At 41.1% G+C, this 20558-nt stretch overlaps 1 protein-coding gene and 1 pseudogene across 1 annotated transcript in view; both read right to left on the minus strand.

The window, feature by feature from the left end:
* Positions 1-3214, minus strand: part of LOC145407661 (uncharacterized) — a 28264-nt gene extending 25050 nt beyond the window's left edge. Inside the window, exons 1-3 of the mRNA XM_080278531.1 lie at positions 3202-3214; positions 2684-2758; positions 2529-2626 (exon numbers count right to left, since the gene is read on the minus strand). Coding sequence (XP_080134657.1) covers positions 2529-2626; positions 2684-2758; positions 3202-3214 — 186 coding nt within the window. The remainder of the gene's footprint in view (positions 1-2528; positions 2627-2683; positions 2759-3201) is intronic.
* A 10349-nt stretch (positions 3215-13563) lies between these two features.
* LOC145407662 (uncharacterized) overlaps positions 13564-20558 on the minus strand; it is an 82540-nt pseudogene continuing 75545 nt past the window's right edge.

Here is a 20558-nt window from a genome sequence, read left to right on the forward strand (position 1 = left end):
GTGTATATCATCATCATGACCTTTTTTCCCACCTAATGAGATGTTAAGTATGTATGGGTGAAACGAAGTATGAATTAAAAAGTGAATTCTGCTGTACAAAAGAATTACAGTTCAAAGCACAAAATACAATACAGCAACCAGAAAACTACAAAAAATTTTGAGGGGCTTGTATCACAACCAAAATACGTACGGGTACAGAATATTGTACTGAATTAACAGCAAACACTTCAGAATTATAATGATCTCAGTTTGATTTTGAATTTCTACATGTACTGTATGTGTCCTGTACTCCAAACAAATTTTCATTCATTCATTCATTGCCAGACGCCATGTATCCCAAACGGGATGGCCAAGGGCTTAGAGTTTATTGTTTTTACAGGGAGGGGCACTAATCCTCCACCAACCCCACTTGACACGTAGGGATGCCAACAGCATCTGGTGTTCCCAGGCGGTCACCCATCCAAGTACTAACCAGACCCAATGTTGCTTAACAAATTCATTTCTAGTATTATGAATTTAATGAAAATTAAAATAAAACACCAGACTAAGATTTGGAGCTAACAGCCAAATTCTATACCACATGGAATAAACAATTCATACTGTATTATACAGAATGCGCTAGGAGTGGCTAACATATGCCAACAATACAGCAAAATCTGTAAGACAAAGGCCCTGAGGGATGCTACTGCTGTATCAATGTATGACTTTCAGAAATTCATGTGAATATGGTGTTTTATGTATTTTATACTGTGTCATATTTTAAGCCCTTCTGTATGGCAATTTTTTGTCATTTTAAGTGTACTAAGTGATCATATTTAAGTCAGGAGACACTGAAGTTGCTGTACTGACAGGATTAGAAACTTATGCCATTAAACTTTTCAACATGGTGATGTCCTTTTTATATTATTCCAGTTATCAGAAGAGAATTGGATTCTGCTTAAATGAGACACTTCATGGTAAAGAGGTTAGATACAATCTCCACTAGCCCCTTCAGTATGACATAATTCACATTTCACTAGCAACAGCTTTTACAATATATTCTTGCTACCACCTTTACTAAGCTTACAGGAGACCTCTCAAGGTAAAAGTAGTTACTGTACAGTATAAACATTTTCCATCAGCACCTTCAAGATAGTAACTTCTTTTATTTTACTCCTGCCACCTGGGGGAGGCGGTGGCTGAATCGGTACAGAGGCGGCCCGTGGTCCTAATGACCCAGGATCGAATCCCGGCTGGGGCAGGGAACAGTTTTAAGGATTTGAATTTCCTATAAAAAAAAGCAGACTTTCCTGATCTACCAGATGACCCGCTGACATATCATAAAAATACCCCCACTAATACCAATACACCAATCCTGTATGAGACAGCCCTAGCATGTATTCAATATGGATGGTGGGTGTTAGCACCAAAGTGGTGACATGTGGAGGTGTAGGAGGGCTACTGGGCCTCGGAATGGGTCACTGCTCCCGACAAATAGGCCCTGAAGCCTTTGCCCAGAGTCGGACACGTAAAAAAAAAAAAAAAAAAATCCACATATTTTTATTCAGATTAGGGGAGATCTCTCACAGAAAAAGGATCAAACAAGTAGTGGCCCAAGGCTCATCTGAAAATATGAACTGGTAAACTGCAGGTTGAACATGCTCTCCTTCTGCAGTCTACTACAGTATTTTCCTTTCAGAGGATAGTGAGGGAGTTGAGAGACGTTTGTACAACTAGGAGTAAAGCCACCTGGCCATATCAGTGCCACCATGTAAAGGCATCCTTCTCCAGATCAAGAAAAAAAAATCATATACTGTATATATATATATATATATATATATATATATATATATATATATATATATATATATATATCTATATATATATATATATATAGTGGTAGAGTGTGCGTTTTGCAAGCTGGTGAGCGTGGGTTCGCCTCCCGCCAGAGTTGTAAAAACTTTGGGAAGCGTTCATCAAGCCACTTGCTACTTTGGCGTACACAAGGGGTGCTGTGGTTGAACCAGTGTCGCATACCAGTATGCTTGCACCCAATTGGCTTAAGGCGGGCCGATTACACTTGGTTCACAGACTACAAACACATCCAAAGTCACTACAACTCTACAGTCACACTAAGCACTTCTCACCCTACATAGTCTCTACCAGACAGCCTATGCCACTGGGTAGAGATACACTGGCTGTGTCCCTGCTTCGGTAGGAATAGGCCGGTCCTGCAGTGGACCTCAAAGGCTGCTGCTGCTGATATATATATATATATATATATATATATATATATATATATATATATATATATATATATATATATATATATATATATATATATATTCTTACACATACGAGTGTATACAGGTATATATATATATATATATATATATATATATATATATATATATATATATATATTCGTACACATACGAGTGTATATATATATATATATATATATATATATATATATATATATATATATATATATATTATACAGCATACCCTATATAGAACACAACAATTTTAGTACTCAAGTGTCTCACCTGTGGGATGAACGTAATGCGTGAGGAGGTTCTTCCATTGCTTGATTGGTCATTCTGGAATCGGAATTTTGTGGGTGGTCTCGTAGGTGTGACTGGTGGCTGTGTAGGTGGAATGGGTGGTCTTGTGGGTGGGATGGGAGCTCTGTTTGGTGTTATGGGGGGGTTTTCAGAGAGCTGCAGTGCCCTGACAAAAGCATTGAGTGTCCCGGTGCTGAGTGACCGCGCACTGTCTGCAAGAGGAGAATGGTTAAATTAGGGACATGTGAGTTTATACAGAGGAAGAAAAATGTCCACATACTGACTGACATGCTTATTGTGATATTTTTCAATATGAACATACTGAGACACTGTAACATTAAGACTTGCCATTTACTTTATCCAAATAAGCTAGTAAAATGGATCAGAGGGAGACATAGGAAGTAGCTTATGTTCCTTATTTCTCTAACAATTTAGTTTATACAAAATCCATCATCTTAAATGATGGTTTCTCTGAAGATGGCCTCCATGTGATTTGAAACATTATAGAAACAGGAAATCCAATCTCCTTTCAGTATTCCATTCCCACCCATTTAATCCACCTGTCACTGAGAACCAGTCACATTATACTTATTTTTAGGGGGAAGGCATAAGGGATATGGCATTAAAGAGTTACTGAATGTGATACAGCACTTACATCCAAAGATCATCCTAGCAACAGGTATTAACACACAATACAGTACTGTAATTTCATTTATAAAGGATGCCCAGTATAAAAAAAAAAAAAAAAAAGAAGAAGAAGCACTACTGCATTAAAAAAAAAAAAAAATTAAAGTGATGATTGAAGTAATGTACTGCCATCATAGTATTTTTATTAAAGGAAGAAATGAAGGGGGAAAAATGAAATCGTATGGCGAAACTGAGAAGAGGGACTGGGATGAGGAAGTGGAAACTAAAAATTCCTTTGAGTGGTGAAATGGAATGATGTTCATGAAGGCTGAGGATAAAAAAGTGTAAGCATGCTTGTACGTGAAAATTATGCAACAAAAAATAACACTCTCTAATTCTAATCAAATTTCAATAATACGTTCCTTATAAGTTTGATAATCTCAAACTCGCAGGCAGTGAGGTTTTTGGTGGTGACACAGAAGGCAAAATCTATCTACAGTATATACTGTACCTAGGTTGCTTCCCCCCCCCACCATGAAAGGGGGGTAGCAGAGACAGGAAGACGCACTCTCAATTTACTTATCCACACACACATATACCGTACTCATACCATAGCCCCGAGGGAAGAAGGGACAGATCCTCACCGCACCACAGTGTGTGTGGGTCAACTGCGCAGTGAAATCAGTGACATCCGCAGCAGGGCCCGACAGCAGAGCTAGTTTACCCCTACTACATCATAATGGACCCATCCCCTTACCCGCACCTGACCAGATCAGCTGACCAGATCAAATCCAGAAGAATATCCCCTCGGGGTCGTGTCACCTTTTATTCAATCACAACTTCTCTCCAGTCATCCCTATCATGCACAGCCACTCTTCCATGCTCTACAGACATCCCTCTCGCATCTAATGCTCTCTTCACATTGTCCATCCATCTTATCCGTGGTCTTCCTCTCAGCCTTACACCTCTCACATCAGATCCCAGATATCTATTTCACCAATCGCTCTTCATCCATTCTCTCCATATGCCCAAACCATGACAAAACTCTCTGCTCAACTCGATCAGCAGTCTCTCGCATAACTCCAGTTCTCCATCGCATTTCATCATTTCTCACTCGATCCATATGCGTCACTCCACACATACTCATCAGACACCTCATCTCCATTACATTCAAATTCATCCTCTCTGCTACACCCACATTCCATGTTTCAACCCCATATAATGCAGTCAGTACCACTGCACCTTCATACAACCTTGTCTTTACATCCATTCTAAGTGAACAATATCTATATCTATATCTATATCTATCTATCTATCTATATCTATCATCTATCTATATCTATCTATTTATCTATCTATATCGTTTTCCATTGCATTTCATCATTTCGCACTCGATCCATACGCGTCACTCCACACATACTCATCAGACACCTCATCTCCATTACATTCAAACTCATCCTCTCTGCTACACCCACATTCCATGTTTCAGCCCCATATAATGCAGTCAGTACCACTGCACCTTCATACAGCCTTGTCTGTACATCCATTCTAAGTGAACAATATATATATCTATATCTATATCTATCTATCTCTATCTATCTATCTATCTATATATATATATATATATATATATATATATATATATATATCTATATATATATATATATATATATATATATATATATATATATACATATGTGACACTAATACAGGTGAAGAGTGCAGTGAAGTGGCTGAAAAATGGGAAAGCAGCTGGGGTGGATGAGGTGTATGCACAGATGCTCAAATGTAGTGGAGAGAGTGGAATGAAGTGCTTGTTGGAGATATGTAAGAAGGCATGGATGAGTGAAACTGTGCCAGCAGTGTGGAAAAAGGTTGTGATTGTACCCCTGTACAAAAATAAAGGTGAACGAAGTGAGTGCAAGAATTATCGTGGCATAAGTTACTGAGTGTGGTAGGAAAGGTATGTGGAAGAATTATAATAGAGAAAGCAAGAGAGACATCAGAAGTCCTAGTGGGTGATGAACAGGGTGGCTTTAGGTGTGGCAGGGGATGTATTGATCACATATTTTCAGTAAGACAGATAACAGAGAAGGCTTGTGAGAAGGACCATAAGGTGTTTAGGCATTCATGGATCTGGAAAAAGCATATAACAAAGTAGACAGAGAAGGACTGTGGAAAGTTTTGCGCATGTACGGTGTAGATGGTAAGGTGCTAGGTGCTGTCATGAGTTTTTATGACGGTAGTGAAGCAAGTGTAAGGGTTAATGGGCATCTAAGTGAATGGTTCAAGATCGGTGTGGGCATGCGACAAGGTTGTGTGATGTCCTCATGGTTGTTCAATATATATATATATATATATATATATATATATATATATATATACATATATATATATATATATATATATATGGATGGGGTGATGAGAGAAGTAAAAACACGAGTAATGGAGAGGGGGATGGCGTTGGTAATGAATGGTGATGGATGGAATATCTCAAATTTGTTGTATGCTGATGATGCAGTACTGCTTGCAAATACCAGACAAGAATTTGGTAGGCTAGTGCAGAATTTTGCTTATGTCTGTGAGCACTGTGCCTTGAGAGTAAATGTAAAAAAGAGTAAAGTGATGATTATTTAGAGAGAAGGTGACCCCAGGTGCGATGTTACAGTGAATAGAGAGAGACTGGTGAGAGAGTTCAAATATCTGGGTACAGTGCTAGAAAAGAGAGGAAAATGTGCAAAAGAAGTGGAAAGTTGAGTGACACAAGGAAGAAAAGTAGTTGGTGCTATGAAGGCCTTGATAAGAAACAGAGGCTTGAGTGTTGCAGCTGCATGAGGCTTACATGAAGGAGTGCTAGTGCCAGCTTTAACACATGGATGTGAGACTATGGTGTGGGATGAAAAATGAAAAGTCAAAAGCAAAAGCAGTGGAGACGGGACGGCTGAGGAATGTATGTGGAGTGCGGGAGGTGGACAGGATATGAAATAATGTGATTCGTGAAAGATGTGGAGTAAGGAAGTCGGTGGACACCAAAATCAAAGGGAGTGTACTGAGATGGTATGGTCACGTGGAGAGAACAGATAACAATAAAGTGGTGAAAAAGGTATATCTAGTTGAATTTGAAGGAGGGAGGAGGCGAGGTAGACCAAGGAGATGGTGGAGAGATATGATGGATGAGTGTATGAGGAAGAGAGGTTTGGAAGTCAGTAAGGCTGGGGAACTGACAAGAGACTGAGTTGGCTGGATGAACGTTGTGAGGAGAAGTGCATGATCAGGGATTTGGCACCCCTTTTTAACGTGGCAGTGTCCGGATTGACTCTATCAGATATGTCTGTGAAGCTACAGAATGTGGTGAATGTTTTTGGTGTATCCGATAGAGCCAGGATTCCGGGGGCTTGAATGATGAGTGAATGAAAGTGTGGCCCATTGAACTGTGCAAATTTGGGCTGTCTGGACATTGCTACTCCTCACCCTGCCCCAGGGTGGGAAAGGAGGTCCGGATGATGATGATGTCGCACACACACACACACACACACACACACACACACACACACACACACGTATACTGTATATATATATATATATATATATATATATATATATATATATATATATATATATATATATATATATATGTATGTATGAATATATATATACACAGTTTTAGCTCCTAGATGGCCAATAGTGTTCTGTGTACAGTAACTGAATATGTTCTGGTCAAAATGCCAGATGACCATCAAGAGGCTGAGTAAAACGAAAAAAAATATAATTCATTTAAGCTGTTACAAATGCATTTTACAACCAGCACGACAAAGTGAGCAAAAATGCAGTCACAAAGTGTCCGGTACCATACATAAATTATTGATCCATGCTGACAAGAGAATAACATGTATTGGGGGGGGGGGATACTGAGGAAAGTTCTAAGTTCTTTACTTCTTTGACATTCTGGACTGTACAAAGCCCATCTCTGCTGGCAGTCTCTCTGTAGATGAGCTCTGTGCAGCAGGTAATGTTACAGAAATAAAAAAAATCCTCAGAATTGTATTGCCACCCATCTTACACAACACAAAAATAACTTGTCTGACGCTTAGGGTATCCTTTCTCCCTGTAGCCCCCTTTGCCCACAACTGCACATACCTGCCATCAAACGGCACTTGTAGCAATGAAGATAATGAACGGAAGGAAGGGAAGGGAAGTTGGGGGCAGATGAGTTTTGTTCACCTTCTGTCTGCATAGCACAGACTCACCTACCTTTGTACCCTATCCTCTCTCTCTCTCTCTCTCTCTCTCTCTCTCTCTCTCTCTCTCTCTCTCTCTCTCTCTCTCTCTCTCCACACATTATTTAATATCAAGAGTTCAGCCAGAATAAAGTAAAGACACATCTCACAGAGTTTAAGTCAAAACTATTCATACACCCTATTCATGTGCAACACATTAGAACTATTAGAAAGGCAGTTTTATAAATATGATTCTTGTTCATCATCATCATAATCATCATATCATCATCATCACCATCATCATAATTACCATAATCACCACCACCATCATCATCATTATTATCATCATCATCATCCTAAATCCATTTTTCCACTAAATCCCTTATTCTGCAGGGGTAGAAACTTTTGTGCACAGCTGTTTGGAGAGTGGCTGCTGAAATAAACCCTTTTAACCCGAGGATGTCTTTTCTCTTTTGCTCTTGTTACATCCAAACTGGTACTGAGCTTTGTCGATGTCTGTGAGCACCGTGCCTTGAAAGTAAATGGAGATAAGAGTAAAGTGGTGGGTGTTGGGAGAGAAGGTGACGCCCAGTGTGAGGTTATGGTGAATGAAGAAAGACCTGAAATGCTGAGAGTGTTTGGGAACTTGGGAACAGTGAAAGAAAAAGGTAAGTGACAGAAAAGGGGTAAATGTGCAGTGGAAGTGGAAAGCAGAGTGGAACAGGAAGGAAAGTTGTTAATGCTATAAAGGCCTTAATACGAGGCAGAGGACTGAGTGCAACGGAGTTTTAGTGCCTACACCAACATACATTACACTACGAGACTTCCTGAAAAAGAAATGTCAAGAGTTAGCACAGTGGAGATGGTTTAATTGAGAAATGTGTGTGGAGTGTGGAGGGTACTGTAGATGGAATATGAAATAACGTGATTCGTGAAAAATGTGGAGCAAGGAAGTCCGTGGGCAAGTGAGGTGAAGATAGCGTGCACAGATGGTATGGTGATATGGAGTGAACGAGTATAAATTAATAAAGTGATAAAAAGAGTATATGCGAGTGAGTTGGAAGGTGTGAGGAGGCGTGGCAGGCTAAGAAAAAGTAGGATATTTATAGTAAATGAATAAGTGAAAAATGAAAGGATTAGAGATGAAGATGATGATGATGATGATGATGATGATGATAATGATGATGATGATGATGATGATAATGATGATGATGATGATGATGATGATGATAATGATGATGATGATGATGGGACACAAGGCAGCTAGTAGTGACAGGGTATATAAGGTTGAATTTGACCTCTCCAGTTAAAAATGTGTGTGTGTGTGTGTGTGTGTGTGTGTGTGTGTGTGTGTGTAATTCACCGGGTCGGTCAGGATCACTTGATGGTCGTGATCGTCAGCACTTTACCCTCCCGGAAGGGAGCTGAGAGCTCATATAGTCCGATCTAAGGGCAAGGCTGTGACCTTCACACACGCTCACACCCGTCCCCTTGCTCAAGGGGGACAGTAACCACCCACTTCGTCAGTGAAACTTTTCGCAACCTGAGCGAGGCGCGAACTCCCGTCTACCAGATGGGAAGCGAGAACGTTACCACTGCACCAGCGAGGTGTGTGTGTGTGTGTGTGTGTGTGTGTGTGTGTGTGTGTGTGTGTGTGTGTGTGTGTGTGTGTGTGTGTGTGTGTAAAACTTAAATAAAATAGTCGAGAGGAAGCATGATTAAAATATAAAGTCTGTGGTGGTAGTGAAGGGGTTAATATCCACCACCGCTGTGTGGGGGGGAGGGGTGGAGAGTGTGGGATGTGGTGGAGACTGTGGGGTGTGGTGGAGTGTGGGGGTGTGGTGGAGAGTGTGGGGTGTGGTGGAGTGTGGGGGTGTGGTGGAGAGTGTGGGATGTGGTGGAGTGTGGGGGTGTGGTGGAGAGTGTGGGATGTGGTGGCGTGTGGGGTGTGGTGGAGTGTGGGGTGTGGTGGAGAGTGTGGTGGAGTGCTGCATCTGTCGTCCTGTTTTCTCGGCTCTCGCAAATTTCTCCCCATGGACCGAATTTTCCTGGGCTAAGAAAACTCTCTCTCTCTCTCTCTCTCTCTCTCTCTCTCTCTCTCTCTCTCTCTCTCTCTCTCTCATTCTGCTACTTCCACATTATTTTATACAGCTTAGGACGACTTTCTTGTTAATAAAAAAGTTACCCCTTTCACTACGCTGACGTCTCCATTTTCTTCATATCACCATCATACGATTATACAGTACGTAATGAGAGAGAGAGAGAGAGAGAGAGAGAGGGAGAGAGTCATGGAATAAGACTATACGTTGCTTCCCTTTCCTTGTCTCTTCCTTTTCTTCTCTCCTCTTCTTCTCTTCCTTCTCCCTCCTCTTTCTTTTTTCCTTCTCCTCCCTCCTCTTCCCCTCCTTTTCCTTCTCCTCCCTCCTCTCCCTCTTCTTTTTCTTCCCCTCCTTCCTTTTTCTCTTCTCTCCCTTCTCCTACCTCCTCTTCCCTTTCTTCTCTTTCCTCTTCCTTTTCTCTCCCTTCTTCTTCCTCTTCTTCCCCTTCCATTCCTTCTCCTCTTTCCTCTTCACCTTTTTTCCTCTCCTCCATTTTCTATCGCTTTTCTTTCCTCGTTTCATTTCCTGTTCTTTTCATTCATTCCTTTCATTTTCTTCAAATTCCCTTCCCCCCTTCTTACATATTCTTGCTTCGTCTCCCCTCCCCTCTTCGCTTCTTCCCCTCCCCTCCCCTTCTACTTCCAATCTCTCGTTTCCTTTCCCTTCTTCCCTCCCCATCCTCTACCTTCCCTCCCTTTGCTTCGCTCTCCTCCTTTCCCTTTCTACTTCCTATTTCCCTTTCCATCCCCCTCTTCTCCCCTCCCCTCCCCTCCCCTCCCCTGCTGGCGAGTGGGGAGCAGGGTAGAGGAGGAGAAGGATAGTGTGAATAGCGGGGAGAGGGGTGAAGGAGGGGAGGGAGGAATGAGAGGTGAGGAAAGGGAAGAGGGTAGAGTAACATGAAAGGAGAAATGGTAGGAATAATGAGAACAACAATAATTAAAACAACAATAACAACTACTACTACTACTACAACAACTACTACAATAGCAACAACAACAACTACTACGACTACTGTTGGTACTGCTACTGCTACTACTACTACCACCACCACCACCACTACCACTGCTACTTCTAATACTACCACCACTTCTATAAAGAAAACTAATAATCCTGGAATAAAGAGAAAAATAACAGAAAACAAAAACTACAGAAAAAGAACAACAAATGAGACACAGAAACAGGGAAGGGAGGGATGAAAGGAAAAGTGAGGGGAAGGAGGCACCCACTCACCCAAACACCCCTCCCCCCCGTCAGAGGGTGTGGCGGAGTGCGTGTGGCTAACCTTTCCTATACCACGCTACACCACGCTACGCTACGGTACACTACGCTACACTACATTACACAACGCTACGGAACGGCACGGTACTCTACGCTACACTACACGAAGCTACGGAACACCATGGTACTCTACGCCAAGCCAAACTACACAACGCTACGGAACGGCACGGTACTCTACGCAACACTTCACCACGCTACGGAACACCACGGTACTCTACGCAATACTTCACCACGCTACGGAACGGCACGGTACACTACACAGCACCACACTACGCCACGGAACACTGCGCTCCTAAGATTTAAAGAATTCTCTACATCTTGCAATACATTACACTACGCTGTGCAACACTACGGTATTTTATGCTACACTGCACTACACTACACTACACTACAGTCCTCTTTACTAGCTACCTTACGGAACACAACTCATTCCTTCATCTCTCTCTCTCTCTCTCTCTCTACGTTCTTAATCTTCCTCAGTCTGTCTTTCCCTCCGTCACAAAAAGAGGAAAATGAAATGAACATGATTTTGGCTTTCTTTTGTGTGTGTGTGTGTGTGTGTGTGTGTGCTGGGGTCTCTCTCTCTCTCTCTCTTCGAGTCCTGTTTTCGTCACAGTTGAGGCGGTTGCAGCGGCCTCCCACTTCTTCCCCACTTTCTTGGACTTCTAGACCTGTTTCAGCCGTTGGAGCTGACTGAGCAGCGTATAAGTGCAGTAAGAATACAAAGACTCTATTGAACTTGTGAGGTGTTGTTGGACTTAGTTTATTTTGCCTTGTGAAAGTTGGGTCTCACAAGCATACCTCCCCCGCGACTTGGTTTGAAGCGGCCGCGCATGCGCAGTAAGGTCCAGCGTTGTCATGGCAACGGTGACTCCACCAACTTAATGGAGAGATAACCTTTATATTTACCCTCCCTCACCATCGCCACCATGACGGAGGTAATTGAGATCCCCAGCTTAGCTACTGAACCTTCTGGAAATAATGATGAATGTGGAAACTGTAGCACAATCAGCTCACAACAGATTGGACTAAATAATCCAGAGAGAGATCAAGGAAATAACTTTCAACAGCCCAAAAACAACCAGAGGAGACGGCCAGGAAGAAGATGTAGGATTTACCCTATTTTTGAGCAGCACTCAAAAACGAAAGGAAAAGAAGAGGGAGAAGCAAGAACAGCAACAGCAAGAGAATACATTAAGAGAGAAAGGTCCAACATCACTCTACTTGCCAAAGAGATTCTGCCATATCAGAACAAGAATTTTTCAGCTGGACTCTCTCACTGGCTGAATCACACCCAGACCTCAAGATAACCTATGTAAAGGGCAAAAACAGGCCATACATTAGAGCAGAAGGAGAAGAAGATGTGACGTTCCTTACCCAAGAGGGATATAAAGGAGTCAGATTAATACCTCCAAATCCTGACGATATCATGACAAAATTATCATCAAGAGATTTCCCCTACAGGCTAAATTGGACATTGTGCTCAACCACCCTCAAGTACACTGGGCAAAGAGGAATACAGTTAGGGGTGAAGAAAGGGAACAAGTGGTGGCACTGTGGAAAGGGAAAGTACCTGACACTGTAAGATTCTCTTCTATTCTTTCACCCCATCCAGTAGATGTCTACAGGGAACCACCTGCCTTTTGCCTGAGGTGCAGCCGCTGGGGGCACAAGGCTCCAACCTGCAAACGGAGGGTCTGCTGCAGGTTTTGTTCTGGTGGGCATGAATCTCAGAACTGCAGGCAAAAATCAATGCTGGCATTGAGGTACCACCACGCTGTGTGAACTGTAAAGGAGACCATAATGCCCACTCCACCGCCTGCCCAGCACGCCCTGTCCTCCCTGCTCCTGACTTGACCAGGCAAACGGGTGAATGGGGAGTCAGTCAACTGTTGCTCTGCCACCCCGACCTCTTCGACCCCAACCTGGCCCAACAAAAGATCACAGCTCACTACCAATAACCAACTCTTCAGCTGCTGCCACTACAAATAAATATCAGGGAGCAACCCAGGTACCTCAGTGGAGACAGAAAGGGTGGGCTTGGGGAGGTGCTGTTGCTGCTTCTGCTGCTCCCCCCACCCCTCCACAGTTAAACACCCCACCACTAACGACGAACAACCACCAGGCAGATGACCAGCAGCAGACACCTGTTACACCCAACAGCATCCAGCCTTGCGTTCCCACAATAGAACAGTTCAACATAATGCAAGAAAATATGGCTAAACTGATGTCAGTTATGCATGAGCAACAGAAGAAACAGACTGAGCTCCAGGACCAGATAAGTGTGCTAGTTACTCAAGTGGCTTCATTTGTTTCAAATAAATTTGCACTGACCAATCAAACACATGTAAACACAACACCAAAAGAAATAGAAACTGAAAATGAGTGTAGTAATGATAATGTCATAATTACTAGAGAAGAAAGTAAAACAGATGAAAAGAAACTAGACAGAAAGGTGGTAATGAGTAAGGCTGTACTGCCAAAGAACATCACTGCTAAGTTAATTAACAGTACACTAGATATTATCTCAGATGAACTAGCCCAGCGTCTCCTAGCTGAAGTTGTAAAAGCTAGAGCCCAAGCAGAAAATCTACAAAGAATGGTAGAAGAGTTTAATGGCAAATCAGCATTGAACAATGGATAGGTCTAGACAGGATGTGGGTACAGGTATTAAGATATTATGTTGGAACATTAATGGAATATATCAGCGGTTTGTAGATCTTCAGTATTCTGCATTGTCTCATGATGTTGATATAATATGTCTTCAGGAAACTAGAGTAAATGAATCTTTTTGTCCTAGGCTCGGAGATTATATTCCACACGTTCACAGTTGCACTGAAAATTCTGCTAGAGGATTAGTTACATATGTTAAAAGTCTATTCCTGTGGAAAGATTTCATTGTTCTTTTGGTCTAAACACTGAAAATATTTCTCTAAAAATACATCTAGACAATTACATCATTAATATAGTAAATTTGTACGTTCCAAGTAATAGCTTGGACCCACATGACTTTCCTGATTTCCTGTATGAGGAGAAGACTCTTATGATGGGTGACTTAAACGCCAATCATGAGGCCTTGTCATCACCTAACATACATAATCTCACTAATACCAATGGACGTCGATGGTATAACTATGTAAATTCTTGTAATGAATTAAGATTAATAGGTCAGCCTGAACCAACACATATTCTAGGAGGTAGACTAGATTATGTTTGTTTGTACAATGAACCTTATCGAACCTGTTCTGTGCAACAAATCAATCTTTTTTCTGATCACTCAGCATTGTTAACAACACTTGATGTTAAGAAAAGACAGGTTACTGGCAGGAGGAAGAGGTTACAACTACCTATAAAAGATAAAGGGAAATTTATAGAGAATATGAATAATTGGTTTAAAGCTTACCCAAAAAATTACACCATTAACTCTCTTCTAAATGATCTAACTAAACTTACTGAACAACTTCTGTTACAGCAAGACAGAACCAAAACAAAGAATAAACACAAAACTAAAAATAGAAGTATTGGTAATAGTAATAAGAACTTCTGGAAGAAATGGTATAAAGATGACAAAGAGGTTCAAATTACAGAGAAAATTTCCTCAAGGTAGCAAAACAGTACTGGAAGGATGATCGGTCAGACATTAATCTAAATATGTTAAAGACCTGTGCTGAAAGAGCAAGACAGGCGAAAATTAGAGCTAGAGAAAAATACTGGGTAGAATTTCTGAACAATATTGACAAAGACACATCATTAGCTATCATTTGGAAAAAAAATTAACATAGCCAGAGGTGTTAAAAACCAAACCTCAGCTCATCCTAATCCACAAGAGTATGCCCAAACCCTCATGAATGAATGGGCCTCAGCTTCCAAGTTCACCAACCTCCCTCTCAGGATACAAAATAAACTAACACCTAAGCTACACTTCTTTCGCCAACAACTTGAACAAGCAATAGCACTGCAGGATGACACTTGTAAAGAAATAACTTCATTTGAACTTAAAAAAGCCTTGAAAAATAATAAATTTAGTGCCCCAGGTGAAGATGGCATAACCTATCCCATTCTTAGTGCCATGGCTGAAGTAGAGGGCAACCCACTGCTCAGTATCTTTAATCTTAGCTACCAAACTGGTAAAATTCCCACTGAATGGAAAAGAGCTGTTATAGTTCCTGTCCCTAAGACAAGTTCTGTGACAGCCATGAGACCTATTTCCTTATTGTCTTGCTTCTGTAAAACACTTGAAAGAATAATTCTAAACAGGTTGTTGTATAAAGTTAGGCATTTATTAAGCCCAAATCTTAATGGTTACATTTCAGGCAGACATACAACATCATGTATTATATCATATCTTGCAAATTCCAATGGTAAATTTTCACTATTTCTAGACTTAAAGGGTGCCTTTGATGTGGCTAATCATGATATAATACTTAATGAGTTGGTGAATTTCGGTGTGAAAGGCAAACTACTTGGCTGGATTAAAGACTATCTTTGCCACAGAACTGCTTATGTTGTTTTTCAAGGAAAGAAATCTAATACATTTGAGCTTGAACTTGGTACCCCACAGGGAGGGGTACTAAGTCCTACACTATTCAATATTTTGATGAATAAAATAGTAAGTTTAAAATTCCCAAATGGTGTGAGTTGCATCAGTTATGCAGATGATATTTTAATTCAGGCCAACAATCATCGTGATATGCAAAAATCACTAGATTTATTGGGAGAGATGTGTGATGAGCTAGGCTTAATTATATCAACCGAAAAGACTAAACTCATAACAAAAGGATCCAACTATGTAAATACGTTTTACTTGCAAGGGAGTCCACTGAAAAGAGTTGACTTTGTTAAATATTTAGGAGTATATGTTGGGAATATTAGGGGAAAGAATGCTGAATTCGATTTGGTCATGACAACATGTATGAAAAGACTTAGGCCTCTTAGAGTGATGTCTTGGAAGGGTCTGGGGGCCTCTATTCCAGTTTTAAAAATGATGTATATTGCATATATAAGATCAGTCATTGATTATCACGCTCCAGTTCTTTCTTGTCTGCCTGCTGATAAACTTAACAAGCTTGACACAATACAGAATGAAGCAATGAGACTAATACTAGCATGCCCAAAGAATGTTAAAGTATCTAATCTTAGACTAGAATTAGGGTTATCTTCTATCCCAGATCGGATTAAGGAGATAAATACACTAATAGGAGTCAGAGCACTGAGAGACAAGAGAGACACACTACCTAAATCAGAGCTCATAAAATTATTAAGGCTAGAAGATTTGACTGGCAGGGACTGGACTCATATAACTGCAGCAAACCTTGTCAACTACCAAATGACTGATCATCATTTAGGAGACTGGGACAATTGAGTGAACCTCTGCCGCCCTGGAAGGAGAGACCACTAGACATCGCCTTCACTACATTAGACACAAAAAAGGCCGACCTCCTACCGTATGAACTCAAAGTTGACTTTATGACACTTATATCAAGTCTGGCAGGGGAAGACAAAGACCAAGTGTACTGTGACGGTTCTCTTCACACACAGACTGGACGTGCTGGGGCTGCTGTTACCATTGTAAGTGGGGGTAGCTTTGTTCATGGGGCTGAGACACTCAGCAGGCTACATGACTGGGCTTCATCCACCCAGTGTGAACTTGTAGCACTTGTGAATGGGCTGGAACAAGTTTGTCTAAGGAAACAAAATGCCATCATCTTAACAGACAGCATGTCTGCTCTGCAATCTCTCTCTGACCCTCACCCCACATACCTTGACCTTGTTCACAGGATCAGGCGGATTGTTGCAGTGCTTAGGGAGATCGATGTTCAGGTCAAATTTGTTTGGATCCCCTCACATGTTGGAATCCCGGGTAATGAAAGAGCTGACTTTTTAGCCAAGGAGGCTTCTAACAAGGACACTTGTGACTATGACCTGGGACTTTCACTTAGACAACTTAAAAGAAAGATCATGACCATACAAAAAGAAAGGGTGACTGACCTTAGACTCAGAGAACACAACACCAGCATTTCCATACACTACTACAACACAGTTGCACTGATGACAAGTTACGTATATGGCAGACATACGACAAGTAGGTGGGTTGACTCTGTACATGCAAGAATAAGGCTTGGCTACTGTTACCCTTGGGAACTGGGTTGGCAGGTTGATGAGGAGAAGAGGAAGTGCAAAGTATGTGAACAACCCAACAAACACACTTTGAAGCATTATCTATTGGAATGTCCACTCATACGTGAATACAGGAATACTCAGTTTATGACAATAGAGAGTCAGGCAAAATTTATGTTAGAAAATGATATTGTCAGAAAAATACTGAGGAAGTATAAATTATTTGCTTCTCCTCAGTAACACAACAATTGCCCCCAAAATACACATAGCCTAATATAACTGTTATAAAATTTTTCAACTTAAGAACTTATGTCATACATGTGTGATCAGTTCGTCCAACTCTCTCACCCTATGCATACTGATAATATAAAATGAGTTATATTTATGTTGATATACTGTTGTAAGACTTTTGTAATGCAGATAGGGATGCATCTCGCTGAGATACTGCCTTCCTTTTGGATACCCCTTTTAAATTCTTTGTATGATGCTGTATCTATGTATTTTTTTGACGCTGCCCCTTCATAGGATGAAGTGTGGGGTGTCCAATAAACTAGCCCCATTGGGGTCAAATCAAATCATCAATCTCTCTCTCTCTCTCTCTCTCTCTCTCTCTCTCTCACACACACACACACACACACACACACACACACACACACCTGCAATTAAAGGCCCAGGTGAGAAAATTACCTGCGGGACGTGCAAACTGAATTAGCCATTACATTTTCTTCCCTAATTTATTCTCAGCTCCGTGGGAAGACGACATTTACTGCTTTCAATATCACGGCGTCTTTTGTACTTCCTTCTTGCGCTTCCCTCATTAGTTTATCTTTCGTGTACGCATTGCCTTCCTTCGTGTACACATTTTCTTCCTTCGTGTACGCATTTCTTCCACTCGTTACTTGAGATTTTGCTGCTCGTTATCAAAGGTAGTAAGCGAGAGACTTCAACACTCCTACAAGTACCAATCCAACCTTGGACCCCTATACTGAAGAATGTCGTTCAGATCCGTAGAGTTTTATATGTATTAAAAATTTCTCGGATCAAAGAGAGACTTCAACTCGTCCACAAGTACTGATCCAACCTTTCCTTAAGTACTGAACAATGCCGTGATGATCCGTAGAGTTTTATAGGTATTTACATTTTCTTTTCCTACTCACCTTCCCTTAATAACTTCTGTTTATAAACTTCATATCAAGTAAATCTATCTGTTTATCTATCCCTCGTCAGATATCTAATCCTTGCATCACCATCCTAAATGTACCGTATTTCCCACTAATAATAGGCTGGCTCTACTACTACCACTATTGCTGCTACTATTACTACAATAATAATAATAATAATAATAATAATAATATTAATATTAATAATAACGACACTACTACTACTACTATTAATAATAATAATAATAATAATAATAATAACAATAATAATACCCACCCGGATCTCCTGCCAGTGTGCCTCCCCATCTCGTACCTGCAACAAAAAAAAAGAAAAACAAAAATAAATCATCCATTCTCACCAAACCCAGTAAAACAATAAATGACTCAAGACATTATTCATACACGCTCGAACGCCTAATAAAATTCTAATTCACAATCAAACGATCATTTTATATATATATTTTTTTCGCGTAATATCGAACGTCATTTGTTAAGATAAAAAAAAGATTACAATTTTTGCTTGCGGTTCGGGGAGGGTTTGATATATACAGGGTGATGAAAAAGTTTTTGTGCTGTAGATGATGTAGTTCCTTGAAGTTCTTAGTTACACCTCATACTGCCACACGTTACACACAGACATGATACCTTACACTGCCACACCCCATGCACATCCCACAGTCACACCTTACGCACCTATACTACATAATATCACATATCACACTACTACACCGTCACACCTCACAGTCATCTGACATTCAGTGTGTGTGTGTGTGTGTGTGTGTGTGTGTGTGTGTGTGTGTGTGTGTACATACATACATCATATATATATATATATATATATATATATATATATATATATATATATATATATATATATATATATATATTGGAAATAATACAGAAATTACATTAACGAGAACAATATCTATTCATAATCAGTCACCCCAGATAAGGAGAAGGACAATTTACAAGTTTAACTGCACAAATCTACATTTTCAGCATATTTTCGTGGCACACTAAGTATATAACGAAGGCACACAGCATGGCAGGCACTGGTGTATGGCAATGTGTGTGTGGTGGGTGTGAGCAAACCTGGGTGTGACGGAATGCCAGAGTATGTGTGAGAGTCAATGGAAAGTGAGGATGAAAAATATGGTGTGAGAGTGAGAGAGAGCGAGCGTGTGTGAGGTGAGGTCAAGGGCAGCACCACACCCAATATCTTGACCGCCAGTGCGTCCCTTGTGTAACGCCCTGACCTCATACACTCCCACCTGACACCGGCAACACGGCACCGACTGAGAGTGAGAGTGACAGAGTGAGAATTTGTGCAGAAAGTATGAATGAATATTACTGTATAATGAATAGAATATATGCAGACTGACAGACTGATAGGCAAGTAGAGAGAATGAGAGATAAACAGACTTGTAAAGAAAGCTTGCCAGAGAGAGAGAGAGAGAGAGAGAGAGAGAGAGAGAGAGAGAGAGAGAGAGAGTAGAGTACAAAAACAGCCTAATCAACAAATAAAAATCACACATAAACAAGAACAAGATAACACAACGATAAATATTACGAAATTAAGTATTAAATTCACATTTATGGCCCTTTGGCATTGAGGTCAAAATCCGATATATTCTGACGTTAATTGCTCCATCGTGTGGAGTGGAGAAAAAATCTGGAGTGGAACAGTGGAAGGGGAACAGTGGAAGGGGAGCAGTGGAAGGGAAGCAGTGGAAGGGGAACAGTGGAAGGGGAACAGTGGAAGGGGAACAGTGGAAGGGGAACAGTGGAAGGGGGAACAGTGGAAGGGGAGCAGTGGATGGGGAACAGTGGAAGGGGAACAGTGGAAGGGGAACAGTGGAAGGGGAACAGTGGAAGGGGAACAGTGGAAGGGCAGCAGTGGAAGGGGAACAGTGAAGAAGAACAAAAACAACAACAGCAATTCCAAAACCAAGAAGAAATGAAGAAGTGTATGCACAGCATGTTTGTGAAAGTGTACGTGTTGTTGTGGCTGTTTTGTGACGACTCTATTCGTATTACGCTATAGGATGGAAACACATGAAGGGACATACTACAGTACCAGCATTATATTGTACGGTCGCTACATTATGAATTTTGAACCACTCTCAGAGCACTAATACGGTGGCTTTTCTTATTTTCCTACACCCCGTCCACTTCAACTTGGCTAAAAACTTCGTCTCTTCGTCTTGAATACTGTAGCAAGAGATTTAGCACCAGAATATGATGCCTGTCACGAAGAAGTGTAACCGGAAGGATGAAGAGCCGTGAAATGAGCTGCAAAAGGACGAAAATCTCGGCACAAGTTACGGTGAAAAGATCTTAATCGTGAAAAATAGGTGCTGGTGCTCCAGGTGTTAGATTTCCCAGCTCTCTGTGTTACATTACCTGGCACGGCAAGGCGGGTGAGGTGGTCAGTGGGCGGAGGGGGGGGGGATGGGCAGGGAGGAAGGGGGTATATCCAGGACCCCCCCTCCGCCATCACCTTTACTCTGACCT

This window comes from Coenobita brevimanus, chromosome 74 (assembly GCF_032717465.1).
Source record: "Coenobita brevimanus isolate Jiangsu-jjx chromosome 74, ASM3271746v2, whole genome shotgun sequence".
NCBI classification, from domain to species: Eukaryota; Metazoa; Arthropoda; class Malacostraca; order Decapoda; family Coenobitidae; genus Coenobita; species Coenobita brevimanus.